Below are 21,026 nucleotides of genomic sequence, written 5' to 3'. Positions count from 1 at the left end.
GTGAATTTGCCGTGAATTTGTGTCGTGTTCCCCGGACAGCCAACGCCGCGGTCCCGCCGGTTCCTGCCAGAATTGGCCTGGTAAATGCTAGATCACTAGCGAACAAGACTTTTGTCTTAAAGGACTTCTTCATGTCCCGAGGATTGGATTTCCTCTGTGTGACTGAGACATGGCTGAGTGTTGGTGAGTCGTACGAGGAGGAATAGCGACTGTCTATAAGAGAAATTATAAATGTAAGCAGCTATTGCTGTCATCCTCTTTCACCAGCTTTGAACTGAGCTCATTTGAGCTTGGTCGCTCTCACACAGTGTTGTGTGCTGTGGTCTATCGGCCTCCCAAGTACAATAAGGACTTTTTAAATGACTTTTCTGATTTCCTGGCTGAAATCATGCCTAAATATGACCGTGTTCTTATTGTTGGGGATTTCAATGTTCATGTGTGTTGTCCTGATAAGCCAATGACAAACCTTATTGATTCTTTTAATCTTGTGTAATCTGTGTCTGGACCCACACAAGAACACGGACACACACTTGATCTTGTCTTATCATATGGTCTGCCTGTTTTTAATCTAGAGATATGTGACGCAGTGTTTTCGGACCATATGCCTGTGTTATTTGAGGCTGCTATTGCCTGTAATACAGTTAAACCTCGCGCTGCTACTCAGCGCTGTCCCTTCCACTGCTGTTCAGTTCTCGGTTGCTTTCAGTCAGAATTCCTTCGTTCCTGAGTCTGTGTGCAATACAGACGAGCTTAGCTCATGGTTTCACTCCACCTGCCAAACTGTTTTAGACACTGTGGCTCCATTAAAATCCAGGCAGCCTAAAACTAAATCTGAGCCCTGGCTAAATGACACGACTCATGCTGTCAGACGTAAGTGCCGTAGAGCTGAGCACAAGTGGAAGGACAAACTGCAGGTGTCTTTTCAAATGTTAAGGGACTGATGGCGTCATTATCAGAAAACTGTGAAAGATGCTAAAAGAAAACATTTCTCAGATATTATCCTGTCAAACTGTCACAAGCCTCGTGTTTTGTTTAACACTATTGACTCACTTCTAAATGCCCCGCAGACTGCCTGTATGGAGGCGTCTACTGCTGTGTGTGAAAACTTCCTTCACTTTTCTATTGATAAGGTCACTTCAATTAGGGCTCAAATCTCACCTTCAGCTTATGACCCCTCAATCTCTGTACCCTGCTCTGCTGTTTTTGACCAGTTTGAGCCTGTGACTCTTTCCTTTTTACAGGAGATTGTTGGTCATTTGAAGCCCTCAGGTTCTCCAAATGATGCGGTCCCTCCTCGAGTATTTAAGGAGGTTTTCCCCACTGTAGGACCATCTGTTATTACAGTCATTAATAGCATTTTGTCCTCAGGTGTGGCCCCTGAAAATTGTGAACATGCAGTAGTACAACCTGCTCTAGATCCTGCAGTCCTTGCAAATTTCAGGCCTATCTCCAAATTGCCTTTCCTTTAAAAAATCCTGGATATTTTGTACAGTCAATTAATGGCCTTTCTGGAAGAACATAATATTCTAGAGGTTTTCCAATCCGGTTTTAAAATCCTGCATAGCACAGAATCAGCACTTTTGAGAGTTTTTAATTATATCTTTTTAGCTACTGACTCTGGTGACTGTGTTATCCTTGTGCTTTTAGATTTAACTGCTGCATTTGACACAGTGGATCATGAAATATTGATCTCACGTTTGAAGCAGTGGGTGGGCATCAGCGGCATAACATTGGAGTGGTTCAGGTCGTACACAGATCGAACGTTCTGTGTCAGCCTTGGTGACTGTGTATCCTCCACTGCTCCTCTCTCGTGTGGGGTCCCACAGGGCTCAGTTCTTGGCCCTCTCCTTTTCTCTCTCTATTTGCTCCTACTTTCATTTCATTTCATTCCACTGTTATGCAGATGACAGTCAGATTTATGTGCCTCTTAAAAAGAAAGATGCATACTCTGTCAGATTGCTACTTAAGTGTCTCGACGACATAAAGACCTGGATGGCTCTGAACTTTTTAAATTTTAATGATGAGAAGACGGAGGTGGTGGTTTTTGGTGGCACCACTGGGACCCCCCCCCTGTAGTTCCTTGGACCAGTATATTAAACCTAGCATCAAAAACCTAGGTATTAAAGTGGACCCGGAGGTTAAGTTTAGCAGTCAGATCAAGGCTGTTGTCAAATCAAGCTTCTTCCACTTGAGGCAGCTGGCCAAAATAAAGCCAATACTGCCTTTGTTACCACTCGGCTGGATTACTGTAATGCACTTTATGTGGGGGTAAGTGGGTCCTCCATTGCCCGTCTCCAGATGGTACACAATGCTGCTGCACATCTTTTAACTGGCACACGTAAACATGAGCACATTTCCCCCATCTTAGCCTCACTCCACTGGTTGCCTATTCAATTTAGGATCAATTTTAAAATTCTTTTATTTGCTTTTAAACCCCTGAATGGTCTTGCCCCGCCCTACCTCTCGGAGCTTCTACGTCCTTATATCCCCACTCTCTCTCAGGTCAGAAGATCAGCTGCTCCTGAGTGTGCCTAAAACTAAGTGGAAGCTCAGAGGAGACCGTGCCTTTGCTCCTAAGTTATGGAATGATCTGCCTCTGCACGTTAAAAAGGCCTCTTCTTTGTCTGTTTTTAAATTCTGTCTTAAAACCCATCTCTTCTCTGTGGCCTTTGACACCTAGTAAGATGTTGACTTAATTTACTTCTTTTAATTATTTAGATTGATTGCTTTTCATTGCGAAGCTATTATTTTTATTCATGTCATATTGTTATGTATTTTATTTATGATGTCTTATTTATTCTTCTGTACAGCACTTTGGTCAGCTTTGGTTGTTTTAAAGCACTTAACAAATACAGTTGGATTGGATTGTAAAACTGTTTCAAGAATGTGTTAAGAAAGTTCCTAATTTCCTTGCTTGTTTCCAGAAAGTAGTTCATTTTTAGTAGTACTGACTTTTGTCACTAGCTGCTAAAATGCTATATACTATAAGGCACATAGACACTGAAACTACCACAAAATCTAAAAAAACTAAAAATCAAAAAAGGATGATTAAACAAAGAGTAGCCTTACGACAAGCTGCTAAACTACCTCGTAACTAATGAAGACAAAACAACTGATGTAGAGTAAAAAAGAATCACCAATGCAACACAGATGTCTTCTTACTTTATAGTAGGACTGTCACCATTAATGCGTTAATCGCGATGTGATTAAGGGCCGAGCATAACGCGTAAATTTTTTTTCAAGTTCATGAAGTCACTTTCTTTGCATTCATTTGATTCCCAATCAAAATACACTGGTAAGAATTGCTTTCCATTGTTAATATGTACTTAACAGTTCTGAAATGCAAAATAATAGAATTTTAATCATGTGATAAAACGTGATAAAACATACAATTAATCGCGATTAACTATAGAAATTCAGCGATTAATCGTGATTTAAAAAAATGTATTGTTTGACAGCCCTACTTATTTTTTAAGGTCATGCAAAAAAAAAAAAAAACTATAAAGTAAGAAGACATCTGTGTTGCACCGGCGATTCTTTTTTACTCTACACTGTTTTGTCCTGCCCTGGTTGCACCTGATTGTTGTAGATTGCAGAAGCGCAGAGAACCCTCTCTTTTTCACAAAACAACTGATATTCTGACACTGTTCTGTTCTGACATTGTCAGTTTGTGATTATCTTCATCTTAACATGTATATAATAGTCTTAGGGTATTTTCTGTTATTATTCAAAGTGTTACAATTTGTACTATGTGAACTTTCCATCACCCTCTTGCATGTAGTTCTGCATCAGCTTGTGTTTTTCTGTTACCCATAATGCCTTTTGACAACCTGCAGAGTTGAGGCATGAACATGCCTGCAGTCAGCTGTCAGTTTAGGTGGAGACCGAGTTAGTAAAAGTATGTGTATATGTACACTTCTGCATCACTACCTACCAGCTACAGAATGTCATTCAAAGTTAATAAAGCCCCTTTTACACATTTACTGCAAACCTGAAATTATCTAGACATTACCTGGCGGAGCTGTATGTGAGAACGCAAATGTCTGATTCAGTTGGATCATATACAAATGGCCAGCTCTCCAGTACAAAGTCTGTTTATGATGTTGATGACATTTCATGCAGTTGGCGCAAAACTGAAAGAAAACAAACCTCTAAGAAGAAGGATGATTTATACAAAGACGGCAACGAAAATTTAACAGGAGAGACGACATTAGAATTTTCTGTCGGTAAAGTCCTTGGCCAAAATCGTCAGACAATTTTAAGGAACGGCAAGAGACTAGGTTGTTTATGACCAAATTATGAACCGGCTTGGTGTAATGCGCATAATTTCCTGTCTGCTGCACGCTTTACCCAGCACCACCCCTCGCCTAAACCACACAAAGTATTTCTAGTGAATGAGAATGCATTTGACACGGACAATCTCCTGTTGTGTGCTATGTGTGAAAGGAAAACAGTTGGGACCTGATTTATCAGACATTATCCAGAGTTCATATGTGAAAATGGCTTATGGCATTCAACAAGCTGTACAAAGTACAAACTACATACTTTTTCATTTTCAATATTGTCATTGCATAAGACATGGAAACCAAAGAGCCATGACAGATGTGAAGCAATTATTTTATAAAATAAATGCCTTTTTCTCCTTTTAAAGCATGTTTCAGTGTCAGTCAGACTTTGTTATTTTAAAAAATTTTGTTCAGTAAGCTGTCATCTGTGAGAAGTGAGGTTCTACTGCATTTACTTCAATTTAAAAATGAATTATGAATGCATGCTGCAGGGAGACAGATGACCAACCGCAGCGCTGCTACCTCTGATCTCATTACAGAGACCACTATCCTAGCATGTGATAACTTAATGACCGGACTCCATCCTAGACACATCAAAAACACTACTTTCAACCACAGACTTCTTTGAACCAGCATGGCACAGGATGATACAATAGTCCTTATGAGGACAAAGAGATGAGTCCCACAGCAATTACACTCTGTCTCATTCACTTTCACCACTGGCTCTCTATGTCCTGTTCTTGCTTTTTTTTTTGTCCTTCTGAATCCAATATTACTCCATGTCTGCCTTTTCTCGCTGCTCTTCATTACTGCCCATATCTGGCTCTTTTCCTGTTGCCCCTTCTAACCTTGTTTCTATTTGTTCATTGTGAACCCAACTCGTCAATACCGCAGCTTGGTCAAGACCCTTTGGCGTCACTTTTTAACATTCTGGTATTCTATTGGCTTAATTTTTTATTATTATTTATGTGCAGGGTAGTCTCCTTGTTAATTTAAAACAAAACTACTTGGTAAGGTTTAGGCAACAAAACTACTTGGTTGAAGTTTAGAAAAATATCTTGGTTTGGGTTAAAACAGTGTTTCTCAACGGGGGCGGTACCGCCCCCCAGGGGGCGTTCAGAAGATGATGGGGGGCGTTAGAAGCAATATTTTGGAAAGGGGGGCGTTGAGGTGCCCTTGGGGGGCGTTTGTTTGAAAGCTAGTTTAAACCAAAGATTCACAATAACAATACATGTTTACACTTAAACTACTTGCAAAAAACAGTTTTCTGCAACATTAAAAACCTGCCAGTTCACGGCACTGCAACTGGACGAGACGGTGGATCATTGTTCGGCGCAGCTCCGTGCTGCCTTCATGGAAACGGGAAGTCAGAGCATCGTCTTAAATGAGCTCCGTATTTCAGCGTGAAGCTGCGTTCAGAAAAAATAGCAATCGCCGCAGGGTGGTGCGACGTCCTGATGTATTCTTTAATCCCCCCAATGTAGCACAAGTAGACTTTATATTTCACAGTAACAGTTTTTCGTCAGATCTTTTATAGAACCCAACGTTTCCTACTGTACCTGAAGGCAGCTTAATTTCACGAAGAAAAAGAGAAAAGAGACGAGCGAGAGATTTTTTTTTTTTTTTTTACGAGCGAGAGATATCGACTGTGCTTTGTTGTTTGGCAAACATTTAGCTGTCCCCCAAACTCCCGGGCAATTCAGGGCTTGTGTTTGCTGTTTTAAAACTTTCTTGTTGAAGCGATAGAGGAAGAGATGTCGCTGTTTACTGTACGGGACTCCACCTCCTCAAAACGCAGCGCGATGTGGGGTTGCGCTTCTCCAAACGTTTTTTTCTGCTATTTACTCGCAAGACAGGCGATAGCAAACCTAGACTTTCAAACCTAGACTCTTCAAACCTAGACTCTTCAAACCTAGACTCTTCAAACCTAGACTCTTCAATCCTAGACTCTTCTAACCTAGACTCTTCTAACTTATACTCTTCTAAGCATCAACAAAGGGCTCTCACTAACTTTCAAAGGTTGTAAACTTATTTCCATTCGGCAGTAGGTGTCGTTCTTCAAGTCGTTTGTCATCACCAAAATGAAAACCTTGTTTCTGTGTGTGTGTGTGTGTGTGTGTGTGTGTGTGTGTGTGTGTGTGTGTGTGTGTGTGTGTGTGTGTGTGTGTGTGTGTGTGTGTGTAATCCTGCTTTTACCCCATGATAAGTGCAAGCTTGTTTTCCGTTGGAACAATTTAAATGAAAAATAGATTTGAATGTTAAATTGCTAGCTGTTTCTGATTGGCTACTGTTAGTGTTTGTAATAATAATAATAATAATAATAATAATAATACATTTTATTTAACGCCTTTCATGACACCCAAGGTCACTTCACACAAAAAGGACATTCAAATTATAGTCATCTTATAAAGGTGCTGAGGTTCACACCATGCAGCAGGCCTTTTGATAATACCTAATTATAGTTTGAATGTTACATATCTAGTAGTTCTGATTGGCTGCTGTTATTTAATTTGAATGTCAAATGGTTGCATTTAAAAAAAAAACTGTAAATATTTCTATTCACATGGCTTTTTGATACCTGGGAAACTAATACATGTGTTGTTTGTCATTCAATGATTTGATTTATTGATTATTTTTAATAACAATAGTAACGACAATAATAGGCCTATATTAGGGCGTAATCATTAATATCCAGGGCAATTAGCCTACATAATATTTGATGGGGGGCGTTAGGGACCTGGATAATGGATAGGGGGGCGCTGGCACAAAAAAGGTTGAGAACCACTGGGTTAAAATAACTGTTAGTTACATAACACTTTAGTTACATAACACATAAGTTACATAAAGTATATAGCCTACGTAAGTTACGTTGACTTTTGGTTTTCACGGGACACGAACATTAGTCTCCCGGGTGGAAGTCCTATGTTTGTTTGACCCATCCACCACCTAACCTTCCTTCTACGTTTAGTTTCGATCTTTTAATACTACTAGAGATTATTAAGAGCATCTTTGCTACTACTCCCTACCATATTCTCTCTTTATATACTTCGTTTTACAGCGCCGTGGTCGAGCAATTGCTGTGAGAGTCCGTTGTGTCCCATACAGACGCTGAAAGGGTGCCCAATATCAGGTGCTGAGGGCCGCTACCAAGCTGCCATATTTGACAAGTTGGAAAGTAAAATGGGTTAGCCATGGCTAGTGTGCAGAGTGACACTAACAAAAGCTCTTCCAGTCAAATTTCCAATTATTTAAGACAAAATGTACATGTAAGTGGTCCATCCCAGTTCTCAGTCTAAATGTTTGTTTAACCTTTTCAAGAATTAATCAATGAGTCTTCAAGATCTTTGGGAACATTGTAAGTTCCAAATTTCTAAGCCTTTCTAAGGTTACACATATTCACTCATAATGATTTTTCACCTGCAGCTCAGGGATCAGTTTCTTTTTGGACAGACCTTTTTTGCTGCCATATTATCAGTGTTATCAGTTCTGAACTGTTCTCTTCATCACAAAACAGTTCTAGTGTTGTGGGACTATGTGTGCTACTTTAAAAAAACTGAGGACAGTTGATTTGATTGATCATAACTGATTTGAGTTCCAACCACACTAATGTATTTCTTCCAATCTAACCCTGTCGCATCTAGCCATGCAATTACCCAGTAACTCACCATGATCTGTCCACTTACATCATGCACCACTGACCACACTTGGTGCTACTGTGTTACTAATAATGACTGAACTAAAAGTATCCACAGAAATAGGCTCTGCCACTGTAAAGGAAACTTTGGACTGTAGATTTCAAAACTGTATGATTACCAGCACATATTTGATGCAGTAGAACTGATACAACTAGACAGACATGCCAACGGTGATCCTGTGCTATTTGCACACATTTAAATGAGGTAATATGCATACATTGGAGCAAATGAATACACTTCATACCCTCACTCAACAGACAAAAACTTTCTTTTCATGTTCCTGATGTAACATTTTATCAAAACATGGCCTTTAGGTAACAGCTTACAATAAAGCAGCAGCTTATATACCTGTTCTGAGATGACTGCTTTAGATAAGTTTTGCTCATGTTGACCAGTGCTATATTGTATTTATACTGTAGCTAGTAGTTATTCCACACAAAAGATGTGTGCTCACCTCTGTACTGCAGCCATCTAAGACACTGACAAGCTAAACTTAACCAACCTAAGACACCTAGGGTCTAGTATTTTAAAGTCCAGATAAATAGCTGTTATTTTTAAGGCTGCAAATTACTTTTATTCAATATTATTGTGATGAATATTTCTCTTATTTCCCTTCACCAAGCTGGAGGAAACAGATGGCTGCTACATTTCCACCGGATGGTTTGCAGTGCCTGGATCTAAGAAAAAGAATAACTGGAAACCACGACCTCTTCGGCTCCGAATTACCCACTTAGTTATGACTGTGTGTGAATGTGATTTTAGTGTGATTGTGTGTTTGTTTTTGCACCTGTATGGTATAAGAGAGAGATAGAAAATAAGGAATTTTTACTTAAAAAGTCCAACATTTCACTTTTGTGAAGGCCATATCACATTACTGTACAACAATATTCAAACATCCACCTGCCCCCTTGACCCAATCACTTCTCACCTTCTCCAGTGTTTTGCTCCCGACCTTTCTTTTCTTCCACCTCCTTGCCCTCCGTGCTGTTCCCCAAATTCTCTCAAAGAAGCAAGAGTAACCCCTCTCCTCAAGAAACCCACCCTCAACCCGTCTGAAGTAAACAACTACAGACCTATCTCTCTTACATTTCTCTCCAAAACACTTGAGCGTGCTTTCTTCAATCAATTTTGTTATTATCTTTACGAGAAAAATCTTCTTGATCCCCACCAGTCTGCTTTCAAGGTAGGCCACTAAACTGAAATTGCCCTCCTTGCTGTCACTGAGGGACTTCACACTGCTGGAGCAGACTCTCTCTCCTCTGTGGTCATCCTTCTGGACCTTTCTGCTGCCTTTGACACAGTGAACCACCAGATCCTTATCTCTGCACTCCCTTTGCTCAAATCTTACCTCAAAGACCACACCTATCACATCTTACGTCAAAGACCACACCTATCGGGTAACTTGGAGAGGATCTGTGTCAGAACCTTGTCCACTCACTCACTTTACTGCCAACATTGCTGCAACAACCCGATCGTGTAGATACATGGTGCACAACATCAGAAGGATACGTCCCCTTAACCCAGAAGGCCGTTAAGGTTCATGTTCAGGCTCTTGTCATCTCACGTCTAGACTACTGCAAACCCCTCCTGGCTGGTCTGCCTGCAAGTGACACCCGATCTCTGCAGCTCATCCAGAGAGCAGCAGCTCGACTGGTATTCAACATACCCAAGTTCTCTCACACAACACCGCTCCTCCGCTCCCTTCACCGGTTACCAGTTGCTGCCCGCATCCTCTTCAAGACACAAGTACTTGTGTACCGTGCTGTGAACGGATCAGGCCCATCTTACATCCAGGACATGGTTAAACCTTATACCCCAGCCTGTCCACTCCGCTCTGTATCAACCAGTCTGCTTGCTACTCCCTCACTGCGAGGGACACCTAATCACTCAATGAAATCCCGACTGTTGTTGGCTGTCCTGGCTCCTAAATAGTGGAACGAGCTCCCCATTGACATCAGGACAGCTGAAAGTCTGCCCCAGGCTAAAAACACATCTCTTCTGCTAAGAAGAAAAAAATTCACTTACATGTGGCTCTTTGTAGTTTGGCTTATTTGAAGTTAATGCACTTGTACTTGATTCTTGCTGTTTGTACCTTCATGGCTGAATGCACTTTTTGGATTGGATAAAAGCATCAGCTAAATGAAATGTAATGTAACATGTACAATTTAATTACATATGGACAACTGTATAGAAGAGCAGACCAACTGTACATGGCTTTGCCTAATGACATGTATACTGTGAGAGTTCTAAATTATATATACATTTGAGTTCCCTCAATGGGAAATTTCACAGGAATACATTATTTTTCAGCTCAGTACACAGATAGTGGGTAGTAAACTAAAGCCAAAAACAACTAAGCAAATCAGCTTATACTGTAACAAGGTACATATCCACCATCTTGCTCATCTTTTTTGTGCAAGATACATTTTCTAAACCTAAGCTCCCTTTAAAAAAATCCACAACATATTGTCTGGGTCTATTTTATAATGATGATTCTTCATGCTGTGTGACCAATATGCAAGCCTCTCGAATCTTACAGTTAAAATGCATTTCCCCTCTGTGTATCTGTCTGTGCAACACGTTTGAGGAGAGGAGAGAGTTTCATGTATCTGTGTTGTAAGAAGAGGACAAATGTATATAAAGTGGTAATGCAGGCTGCTGCCAAGAAAATGACATTAACATCCAGACCTTATCAAGGACACTATCAGCAACTCTCTCTCTCTCTCTCTCTCTCTCTCTCTCTCTCTCTCTCTCTCTCACACACACACACATACACACACACACATACAAATGTGCACACAGGGAGAGGCTGGAAGACAGGGAGAGAGAGACAGAGGGGAGGAGGATGGCATTATCTTGATGAAACAGTGCTTGATACAGTAGCCAGAGCCAACCTGAACACACCTGTGCTTTCTTTTAATGGAGATTACACAGTCAAGGTCCAGCCTGAGCTCATCTTGTTTAACACTGCATACAACTACAGTACATCACTGTGAGTGTGTGTGTGTGTGTGTGTGTGTGTGTGTGTGTGTGTGTGTGTGTGTGTGTGTGTCTGATATAATATGCTGCTATCTCCTCACACATCAACCATCATTACTAAACACTTTATGACCCCTAATCTGGCAGCCAATCAGATCTCCAAATCTTGCTGACCAATGAGAGCACATATCAATTGAGCAGGGAGTGTGGTGCAACACTACCTCGCCATTAACCGGCCATCACAAGGTCTACAAATTGCATGGCTGATTCAGAGTTGTAGTAGCAAATATGTTATTGCTAATATAAAGGATATCTAATGGCCCTCATCAAGTCAAGCAAATTGAAGGGTCTTTCCTCTATGCTCATGGAACTGCATTAGGTATGTACAGTCAGAGAAAAACAAGGAAAGGTTCTGACAGCTTGGTTTTCCTACTTTGGATTTTAAAAATGGCCTTAAATTTACTTCCAGGTAGCATTTAAAACGTTCTGTCTCTTAAATTTAGCATTCTGAAAACCTACAGATGCCCTGAGTCAAGACCTGAATAATTCGTAGACCTTGATCTCACTATTGCTCTCTGCTGTTAAACATAGTTCTTTTTTCCTACTAGTTTCTTCCTTCTGTGGCGTTGTATAGGTTGTGTTCAGATCATACATACCTCCTTGTCTACATATTTTCTTGCCCGGTTTCCTGGCACATTCCTTGGATATTCTTTTGACTGTAAAATGAATAAAAAACTAAAGAATAACATGGAGCCCCTGGACGCGCAACGCACACAGGAGCTGGCTGGCTGGCATGCACGCACGCACGCACACACAAACACACGCACGTCCGCATTCACGCACACACGCACGCACGCACGCACGCACGCACACACACACACACACACACACACAGGAGCTGGCTGGCTGGCATGCACGCACACACAAACACACGCACGCGCCGCACGCACACACACACACACACAGGAGCTGGCTGGCTGGCATGCACGCACGCACACACAAACACACACACGCACGCACGCACACACACACACACACACACACACACACAAAGCTGACTGACTGAAAAAAGAAAAGAGTGGGGAAAGGGAGAAATTAAGATGAAAACACACAGAATGAAACACACACACCAGCTCAATCAGCGCCGTATTCAGTCAGCCAGCCAGTCAGCCAAATCAATCGGTGATGATCATGACAACAACTGTCTTGTTTAATGAACTGTAGCCATTGTGGTGGAGCACAATAGGCTATGATGAGCGACAGACATGAGGTAGGGGAGGGAGTACGTAGAGGAGAGCAAATAAGGCAATGAGGAGAAAGAGGAGTGGAGGACAAGGGGAGAAGGAGTAATAGGAGCCACAGGAAGGTAGAAGAGGAGGAAAGGTTGGATAGGATGGAAAATGGAAGGACGATGATCAAGGCAGCTATGGAGTGGAATGAAAATAGGATTAACTGGCCTCAATGGATGCCACACATACACACATGAACACTGTTCTCTTTTTCACAAAACCACTCTAACACACCTATGTACTATAAGTGTCATGCACATTAAACATGCAAAAGGTCATGCTTTTTCCTCTACTGACAGACAGACAGACAGACAGACAGACAGACAGACAGGGACAGAGAAAGAAACAACACACCCTTCTCTCTACCAGAATGTTGTGGGTTAAATACCCTCCGCCCCGCCACCCGCTGTCCCCACAATCATCCTGCCCTGTGCCCGCAGGCTAACTCACCATCCTCAGTGGGGACGTAGATGTTAATATAGAGGCAGTCTTCACTCTGGTCTTGGACGTATGTGGACACAACGTCAATGCTGTTGGTGAACCACACCGGCAGCATCACATCCGGCAGGCGGCCCTCCACAATGCTCTGAGGGCATACTGGGGCAAAGTGTGTGGCGTTGCGGATCTCCGGCCACGACGCCGGTGGCTCAGGTGGTTGAAAGCGGCGCTCGCCAGTGGGCGGAGCCGCGTACGGGACGCCCAGAAATTGCACGACTGGACCCAGGATCTCATTGTTAAGCTCCTTCTTAACACCACGCAGCTTTCCGTACGTGGTGGTAACCACTGGGTCGTTCTCGTCAAGTTTCTGAGCCGACACAGCAGCCGGAGATGGCTGCAGAAGCAGCAGTCCCAGCCATATCAGAGAGGACACCCACCGTCTGCTGCTTAAGGAACCTTGGATCCTTACGTATCCCATCATCCCGCTCCCACTCTTGGCTGTCTGAAGTAGCTGACACCCAGTCCTTGAATAGTGCCTCCACTGTGACATAACTGCCACACCTTGTTTTCAACTTGTCTGCTGCTTCCTTTCTTGTCCTTACTTTGTACAAATTCCTTATTTTCTAGCTCTCACTTAAGCCATGCAGATGCAAACACAAACAAACAATCACACTAAAATCACATTCACACACAGGCATAAGAAAGTGGGTAACTCCAGAGCAGAATAGGTCGTGGTTACTAATGATCCTTTTTTTGAATCCAGGCAGTGCAAACCATCCTGTAGCAGCCATCAGTTTCCTACAGCTTGTTAAAGGGGAAACTGAGATATATTCCTCATGATATGGAAAATATTCCTTAAAAAGGTCCTGCCAACAGCCACTGCAATGAAGAAGGAAACAGCAAAGATATCATCTTTAAGCTCCACTTCTCAGAAGGTAGACAAGCCAGTCAGTGATAAGGGTTTACATCATTTTGAGATGACTGCCATGTACAGCAGCAGAAGCAGGAGTAGTGGGGCAGTGGTTGTAGTGGTTATACTTGGAGTAGTTCAGTCCAGTCCAAAGGCTGTCCACTGCAACGCAGAAACAAAGCTACAGTCAACATTCACAGGAAGAGAGTAAATTGTATTCTAAACTAATTATATGCACAGATATCAATCAATTTACATTTTACAACATCTTTATAGCACATGACAGTAGGTTATTACTCAACAGCTTAACAAGCAAGGTGTCCATCAGTATGCTTGTTGACAAATGCTTCCTGGTTATGGTGGAGTTTGTCTTACAGTTCAATTTTATACCCTACCCTTAATGCGGAGTACCCTCCAGAGCTGTCAGGGTGACACTCCGTACTAGTGAGTGGAGATCGTTTTGGGAGAGAGCCATAGACTTGGATGCATACTGCCAGAAGCAGTAAGACTGGCAGGCATTAAGAATAAAAGTGGATATTGTGACAGGATTTTGAATGTCACCGCTCAGTGCCAATGTAAGAAGTAGTGTGCCTTTTATGTAGCGATGCAGAATGTCAGATCGAGGTGTTGGATGGGTGTGTAGCGTTTTAGATTTTCATGCAGGAGACCAGAATTTTCCCTTAGGCATACAAAAGTTAGTCCCTGCAAATATTGTAGAAAGTAAGAATTTAAAAACAGCATTGGAACATCTTTGAACTGAATCGGTCATTTCAGAATCATCCAAAATTGGTGTTCATGTCTGGCAGTGGGGTTGAAATACATGACAGTATGACAATTAACTACAAGTTAGGAGGAGAATTTTGACATATGACTGCATTAACAATCAATAAGTTGAATATGGTTGAGACTTCAATCTCAAAATGTATAACTTGTTGGGGCGCCCTGGTAGTTCACCTGGTTGAGCATGTGCCCTATGTACTAAGGCTTAGCCCTTACTGCAGAAGTCCGGGTTTGAGCCCGACCCGTGGCACTTTGCTGTCCCCCTTTCCTGTCTTCAGCTATCCTATAATAAAGGCCAAAGAACCCAAACAAATATTCTTTATAAAAAAATATAATTTGTAGGCAATGTTACTGCTGAATTTACCATTATACAGCTTCATTTAAAATTATATTGCAAGAATAAAGTATACTGTAATTTGTGCAGTCCTTGTGCCAAATTTAAGTTTTCTGGTTATTTGCTTGTCCCAGTATGCTTCTGAATGATCAGAGCCAGAGGTCTTCAGTGCAGCACACCTGTGGCATATGCTGCATGTCAAATCAATCATTATCAATGCGACCCCGCACATCAGTGTGTCACAATGTGCTGTTGTCCTATATTTCAGTGTTGACATGCATCAACTCTCCAAATAAAGAACCATTTATCAAATTTCTTTCCCAGAACAGCACATCTTAGCTACTGTACTTTTACTACTACTTGTCTGGTGAGATATATGGGTATCATATGATGCAACGCAACATGCACGTGTTACATTTAATTGCTATTGCTGCTGGCGGAAGACAAAAGAAATATTTCTTGATGTAATCCAAACTTTTTGTGAGAGAACACAAAAAAGGGAGAGGAAAAATAGTTTTTTTTTTCTAACATTTAAAATATTTGTCCCAATTCTGGGCTCCATTCTAAGGGAAACTATTCATTTTGTTCAGTCACCATTTGTGCAAGGCAGCCAACTGTTGTGCAATTAATAATGCAATAAATAATACAAAATACCAATCAAGGGAAGGAAGAATAAGATTTGTTTAAAAATGTGAAAAACATGTACAGGAAACAAAATGCACAAACTACATCAAGTGAGCTTAGTGGAAAAAACTATCTTCTGAGACAAGGAGGGACGTCAACTAATAATTGAATCCAAATAACTAATAATATAATCCAAATTAATTTCTCACTTTAAAGAACCAGACAGAAGAAATCGATATGCTTCTGTGTGTGTGTGTGTGTGTGTGTGTGTGTGTGTGTGTGTGTGTGTGTGTGTGTGTGTGTGTGTGTGTGTGTGTGTGTGTGTGTGTGTGTGTGTGTGTAGAACATAAAGCCTTGTCATACACCGTATGTTTTTTTTTTTTTTTCACACTGCTTAGGAATCAATGTTCCACCTGAATGAGCTCACCTTCAGATTTCATTCTCTGAGGAAATCCTATTTAGCTACACACACACTGACATGACAAGTTGTCTAGTTGGCAGACATGGGGGACTCGAGTCACATGACTTGACTCGAGTTAGACTCGAGTCGCAAATTTTTGGACTTGAGACTTGCTTGATAAATATTCATAAAAGACTCGACTTGATTTTGACTTGATATTCATGACTTGAGATTTGACTTAGACTTGAGTCAAATGACTTGAAATGACTTGATTTTCTGTTTAATAAATATATATTTTTTCCCCTCTGATGTTGAGGAGGAGATAACTTTAAGATTTTAGTGCTGTTGCATGCGCGGGATCCGTTGATATGATGACGCGGCACGCGGCGGCAGACCTGCAGTAAATGAGACTGGCTAAGGCTTGTAACTTAACATCACCCTCTGCACTGAAAATAATAAAGTTTGGCTATAAGGATTACACATCTGACCAGGCAAAGAAGAAACGAACAGCAAAAATTTCCCACATCAACCACCACCACGTCGAATTTCTTCAGACACTTCAAATCGGGACAGATTCGGGTTCCAGTCCCCATATTCAGCTGAACCACTATTTGGACGTTTGTGATGGACAGAACTCCCTTCAGTTTTGGGCCATGAATAAGCACACTCTCCCCTCTTTGTTCAAGGTGGCGGTAAGAGTGAATAAAATTAGGCACACACATACACACACAACACAAACTGCACTCTCTTTCTCTCTCTCTCCCTCTCTCTCTCTCGCTCTCTCTCTCTCACACACACACATACACACACATGCAGACGTAAATATGTGAATAAAGGCACACATACACACAACACACTCTGCACTCTCACACACACGCACATGCACACATTCACTCACCAATATTAATAACTTTTCACTCACTCTCTCTCTCTCAATAGACAAAAGTCATTGACTCACAAATACACTGACAAATATTATCATACTATCCATTCCATGTGATAAACTCAGTCAATCTCTCCAAATTACGCAAAGGTGGTGGGATTCAGCTACTCTTAAAGAATATGTTTGTTTTTTCTTTAAGAGAAGGAAAGGTTAAAGGATGTGTTTCTGTCCCATAAAAGTGAGGCATGTTTGAAGAATATTTGACTTAGAAACCATTAAACTTGAATTGTCTGAATGAATGTCATGATGTTATGTAATGTTTGAGGCATATTGAACAAATATGTATGTTGATTTATTGTTGGCCTAATATCAGTTTTAGACTGTGCTTTTTTATCTGTATAAATTTAAACTGTTCAGATGTATGTGGCTTGGACGCAATGTCTTTTGAATATTGAGTAGGAAAAAATGCAAATAAAACTCCAGCAATTCATAACTACTGTCTTTAACTTGTTTAAAAATGGAAACTTGTGTATGACTGTGACCAAAGCTATGACTTGACTTGACTTGCTTGATTGTCACAAAAAATGACTTGGACTTGCTTGTGACTTGAAGGTTAAGACTTGAGACTTGCTTATGACTTGCCCATGTGTGACTTCCTCCCATCTCTGCTAGTTGGCTAACAAAAATACACTATTTACACAGACACACACACACACACACACACACACAAACACATCAACAAAAGAGATATGACATGATTAAACATATGTACACGGAGATACGCGCTTCGAGCTAAACATATTTCACATTTATATGTGAAACCACGCACCCTCTCCTCACAGTAGCATGCACACATTCCAGACAGAGAGAGGTGGGAAATGAGTGACAGGGAGCTCTGAAACAACAAGGAGTACAGATGTTTACAACATCAGCAGCAGGAAAACCATAATGGGAAGAAAAGGAGAAAAAAGGCAGGAGATATAGATCAAGCTGGATTGTGAAGCTCACAATCCCACTTCCTGTGTGTGTGTGTGTGTGTGTGTGTGTGTGTGTGTGTGTGTGTGTGTGTGTGTGTGTGTGTGTGTGTGTGTGTGTGTGTGTGTGCATGAGAGAGTTTGAGCATGGATAATTTAGCATGAACCAAAAGCAAATTGAAGGTAAAAAGAGAAACATGATAAGAACAGGGATAAGTTAGAACCTGAAACTAAGATATGAGTTCATGTGCCAGTCAACAAAAACACACACACACACACACACACACATACATTTACACAAACACACTTCAAGAAATACAAAAAGACTCATCTAATTGGTGTTCATCAAATTGTTAATGTGCCAACAAGATTCTCTATTACAACAGCAATATGTATTGATCACATCTATACTAATGTACCAGAATTATGTAATGATGTTGTGTCAATACCAGTAGGGTTCAGTGATCATAATCTCATTGCTGTTAATAAGAAAGCTAATGTCCCTAAAGCTAAAGCCATTTTTAGTACTTATAAAAGGTCTTATAAAGTATCCGCTATCGAAAAGATTGTGGGAGAGGTAACAAATGTTGACTGGAAAGATGTGTACGGTTGACACAACCTAGGAGATTCCTTAAATGCTTTCATGAGTATACTTTTGAATATTGTTGATAAATATGCACTGATGAAAAATAGGAAAATAAAATCACATGCTGGGAGGTGGATTGATTCAACATTGAAAAATATGATGAAGCAAAGAGATGAAGCTAAACAAGTGGCTGTGAAAACGAGAGTATTGGAGGACAGATTAATATACTGTAAATTAAGGAACCAAGTTACTAAAATTAATAAAAGGAAAAAGAAAGAGTACTACAAAAATAGAATTGACAATGTTAAGCATGATGGCAAAAAGTCTGACGGAGGTTTTATAACAGATTCTAAAGATATTGCTGATTATTTTAATAATCATTTCATAAATAAAGTTGGTAATTTGAGAAAAGGATTTAGAACAGAAGAATTTAATTACTGTGAATTGATCAAAAATGAAATCATGGCAGATAAAGTGTGTAGCTTTAATTTTAATTACGTACAATCTGCTGAAGTTATGGCCCTGTTAAAGACAATCGATAACCTTATAATGGGCATAACTGTAGACCTATAAGTATTCTGCCTGCACTCAGTAAAATATTGGAAAAGATCATTCATACACAAATTTGTAATTATTTCCAGAATAATAATTTGATGACTATGTTTCAGCACGCATATAGAAAGGCACATTCGACCAGCACAGCTCTTACACAAATGACCGATGGATGGCTTAGAAGTATGGATAATTCCGAAATAGTTGGTGTGGTTATGTTGGACTTCAGTGCTGCTTTTGATGTAAATGATCATCATGTTTTAATTGAGAAATTAGAGAGCTACGGATTTTCTCCCTCTGCTGTTACATTAATGAAAAGTTATCTTTCATACAGAACTCAGCGGGTTTTTTATAATGGTTCTTTATCTAATTGCAAAAGTTTAGTTTGTGGTTTACCACAAGGAAGTTGCTTGGGTCCTCTTTTGTTTTCATTTTTTATTAACGATTTGCCCTTAACTGTTAAAAAAGCATCAATGAAGATGTTTGCAGATGACTCAACTGTTTACTATGCTTCAGATTCATGTGATAAAATTAATCATGTTCTGTCTAGAGAATTAGATTCGGTGTATAAGTGGGTTAGTGGAAACAAATTAGCATTAAATATATCAAAAACAAATAGTATGATCATCGGATCAAAACAAAAATTGATGCTAGGATCGGAATTAAAGTTACAAATAGCCGGACAAAGAATACAACAAGTAGAAAAGGCTAAACTGTTAGGTTTGGTTATTGATAGTAGTCTCTCATGGACAGAACACATAAATACGATTGTTAACAGAATAGGATGTGGCATTGCAATAACAAAAAAATGTTGTCAATATGTAAATCAGGAAACTTTAAAAATAGTAACAGAGTCATTAATATTATGTCATTTGTCATATTGCACCGAGGTGTGGTCAACTAAAAAGGACTTAACTAAAATTCAGGTCGCGCAAAATAAAGCAGCAAGACTTGTACTGGGCAGCTCAATTAAAACAAGTAGAGATCAGATGTATTCCACTCTTTCATGGCTCACTTTACACCAAAGAATAACAGTTACTTTAGGTACTATGATATATAACACATTGACAATGAAAATGCCGATTACTCAGTTTAATCAATTATTGCAAACCCGTGCATAATCATAACACTAGAAAGGCAAATACTGGTCATATAACAATCCCTTATCCAAAAACTAATTTTATGATGAAAACTGTCCTGTATAGAGCTATTGTCATCTGGAATAACATTCCTATTGAAGAGCGTCAGCTTTGTAATAAGCAGTCATTTAAAAGAAATCTTAGATGTTTTGTGTTGATGTAGGTTTTTATATGTTTTTATTAAAGTAATTATATTAATATTGTATTAATATTTAGTTCTACTATGAATGGAGCTAGATTGTATGTATGTATGTGTTTGTGTATGTATGTATAGATATGAAATGTGTATATGCGATTTTGTTATGATTGAAATGTGTATATTGTTGTTGTAATGTAATGTAATTTTTTTAGAATGGACCCCAGGGAGACAAGCTGATTGCATAGACTTTCAGCTAATGGGATCCTCAATAAATAAACAAATAAATAAACAAATAGAGTGTCTAATTGCCGAGTTATACGTATTTCAAAGTCTTTTACAGTTACAGTTTAATTCAGTTTCCGAAATCTTTCTAAATGTAAATGGACTGTTTTTATTAAGCTCTTTTCTAGTCTTAACGACTACTCAAAGCGCTTTAACATAGTACAGGAACCATTCACCATTCACACACATTCATACACTGTGGCCGAGGCTGCCGTACAAGGTGCCACCTGCTCATCAGATAAAAAATCACACACATTTACACTCCGATGGCGCAGCATCAGGGGGAACTCAGGGTTCAGTGTCTTGCCCAAGGACACTTCAGCATGGAACTGCAGGGCAAGGGATCGAACCACCAACCTTCCAATTGGCAGGCAACCTCTCTACCACTTGGCCACAGCCACCCCTAAAACAGTGGCTCTCAAACTTTCGTAATCCCTCTAACCTAAAAAACCTTTCACTATGGGTGACTAGCAGCAATCCGGTCTCATAGAAATGATGTTTATACATGTTTTATGAAGATTATGTTCGAAAGCAACGTTTTTATGATTGAACAGTTACATTTTTGTACTGCACTGTAGTCCTCCCCACCCCTCCACTCTCTCACTCCTGAAACTAAACCTATACTACCTTTGCCATTCACTTGTATTTTTGTGTATTCTTATTACAAACTCTTTCTACTCAACTAAACTAGAATGATTCTTCCTCCTTCTTGCCTTGTTTAGCTGGTCTATTTGTG

General features: G+C 40.2%; 1 protein-coding gene across 1 annotated transcript in view; it reads right to left on the bottom strand.

Moving 5' to 3' along the window:
• The window catches only part of nlgn1 (neuroligin 1), a 441,774-nt gene that overhangs the window by 357,793 nt on the left and 62,955 nt on the right, over positions 1 to 21,026 (bottom strand). Inside the window, exon 2 of the mRNA XM_039811895.1 lies at positions 12,700 to 13,759. Within this exon, the coding sequence (XP_039667829.1) occupies positions 12,700 to 13,237 (538 nt within the window). The 5' untranslated portion in view covers positions 13,238 to 13,759. The remainder of the gene's footprint in view (positions 1 to 12,699; positions 13,760 to 21,026) is intronic.

Source organism: Perca fluviatilis, chromosome 9, assembly GCF_010015445.1.
Source record: "Perca fluviatilis chromosome 9, GENO_Pfluv_1.0, whole genome shotgun sequence".
In the NCBI taxonomy this organism is placed as follows: domain Eukaryota; kingdom Metazoa; phylum Chordata; class Actinopteri; order Perciformes; family Percidae; genus Perca; species Perca fluviatilis.
This window is presented reverse-complemented; position numbering and strand designations above follow the sequence as displayed.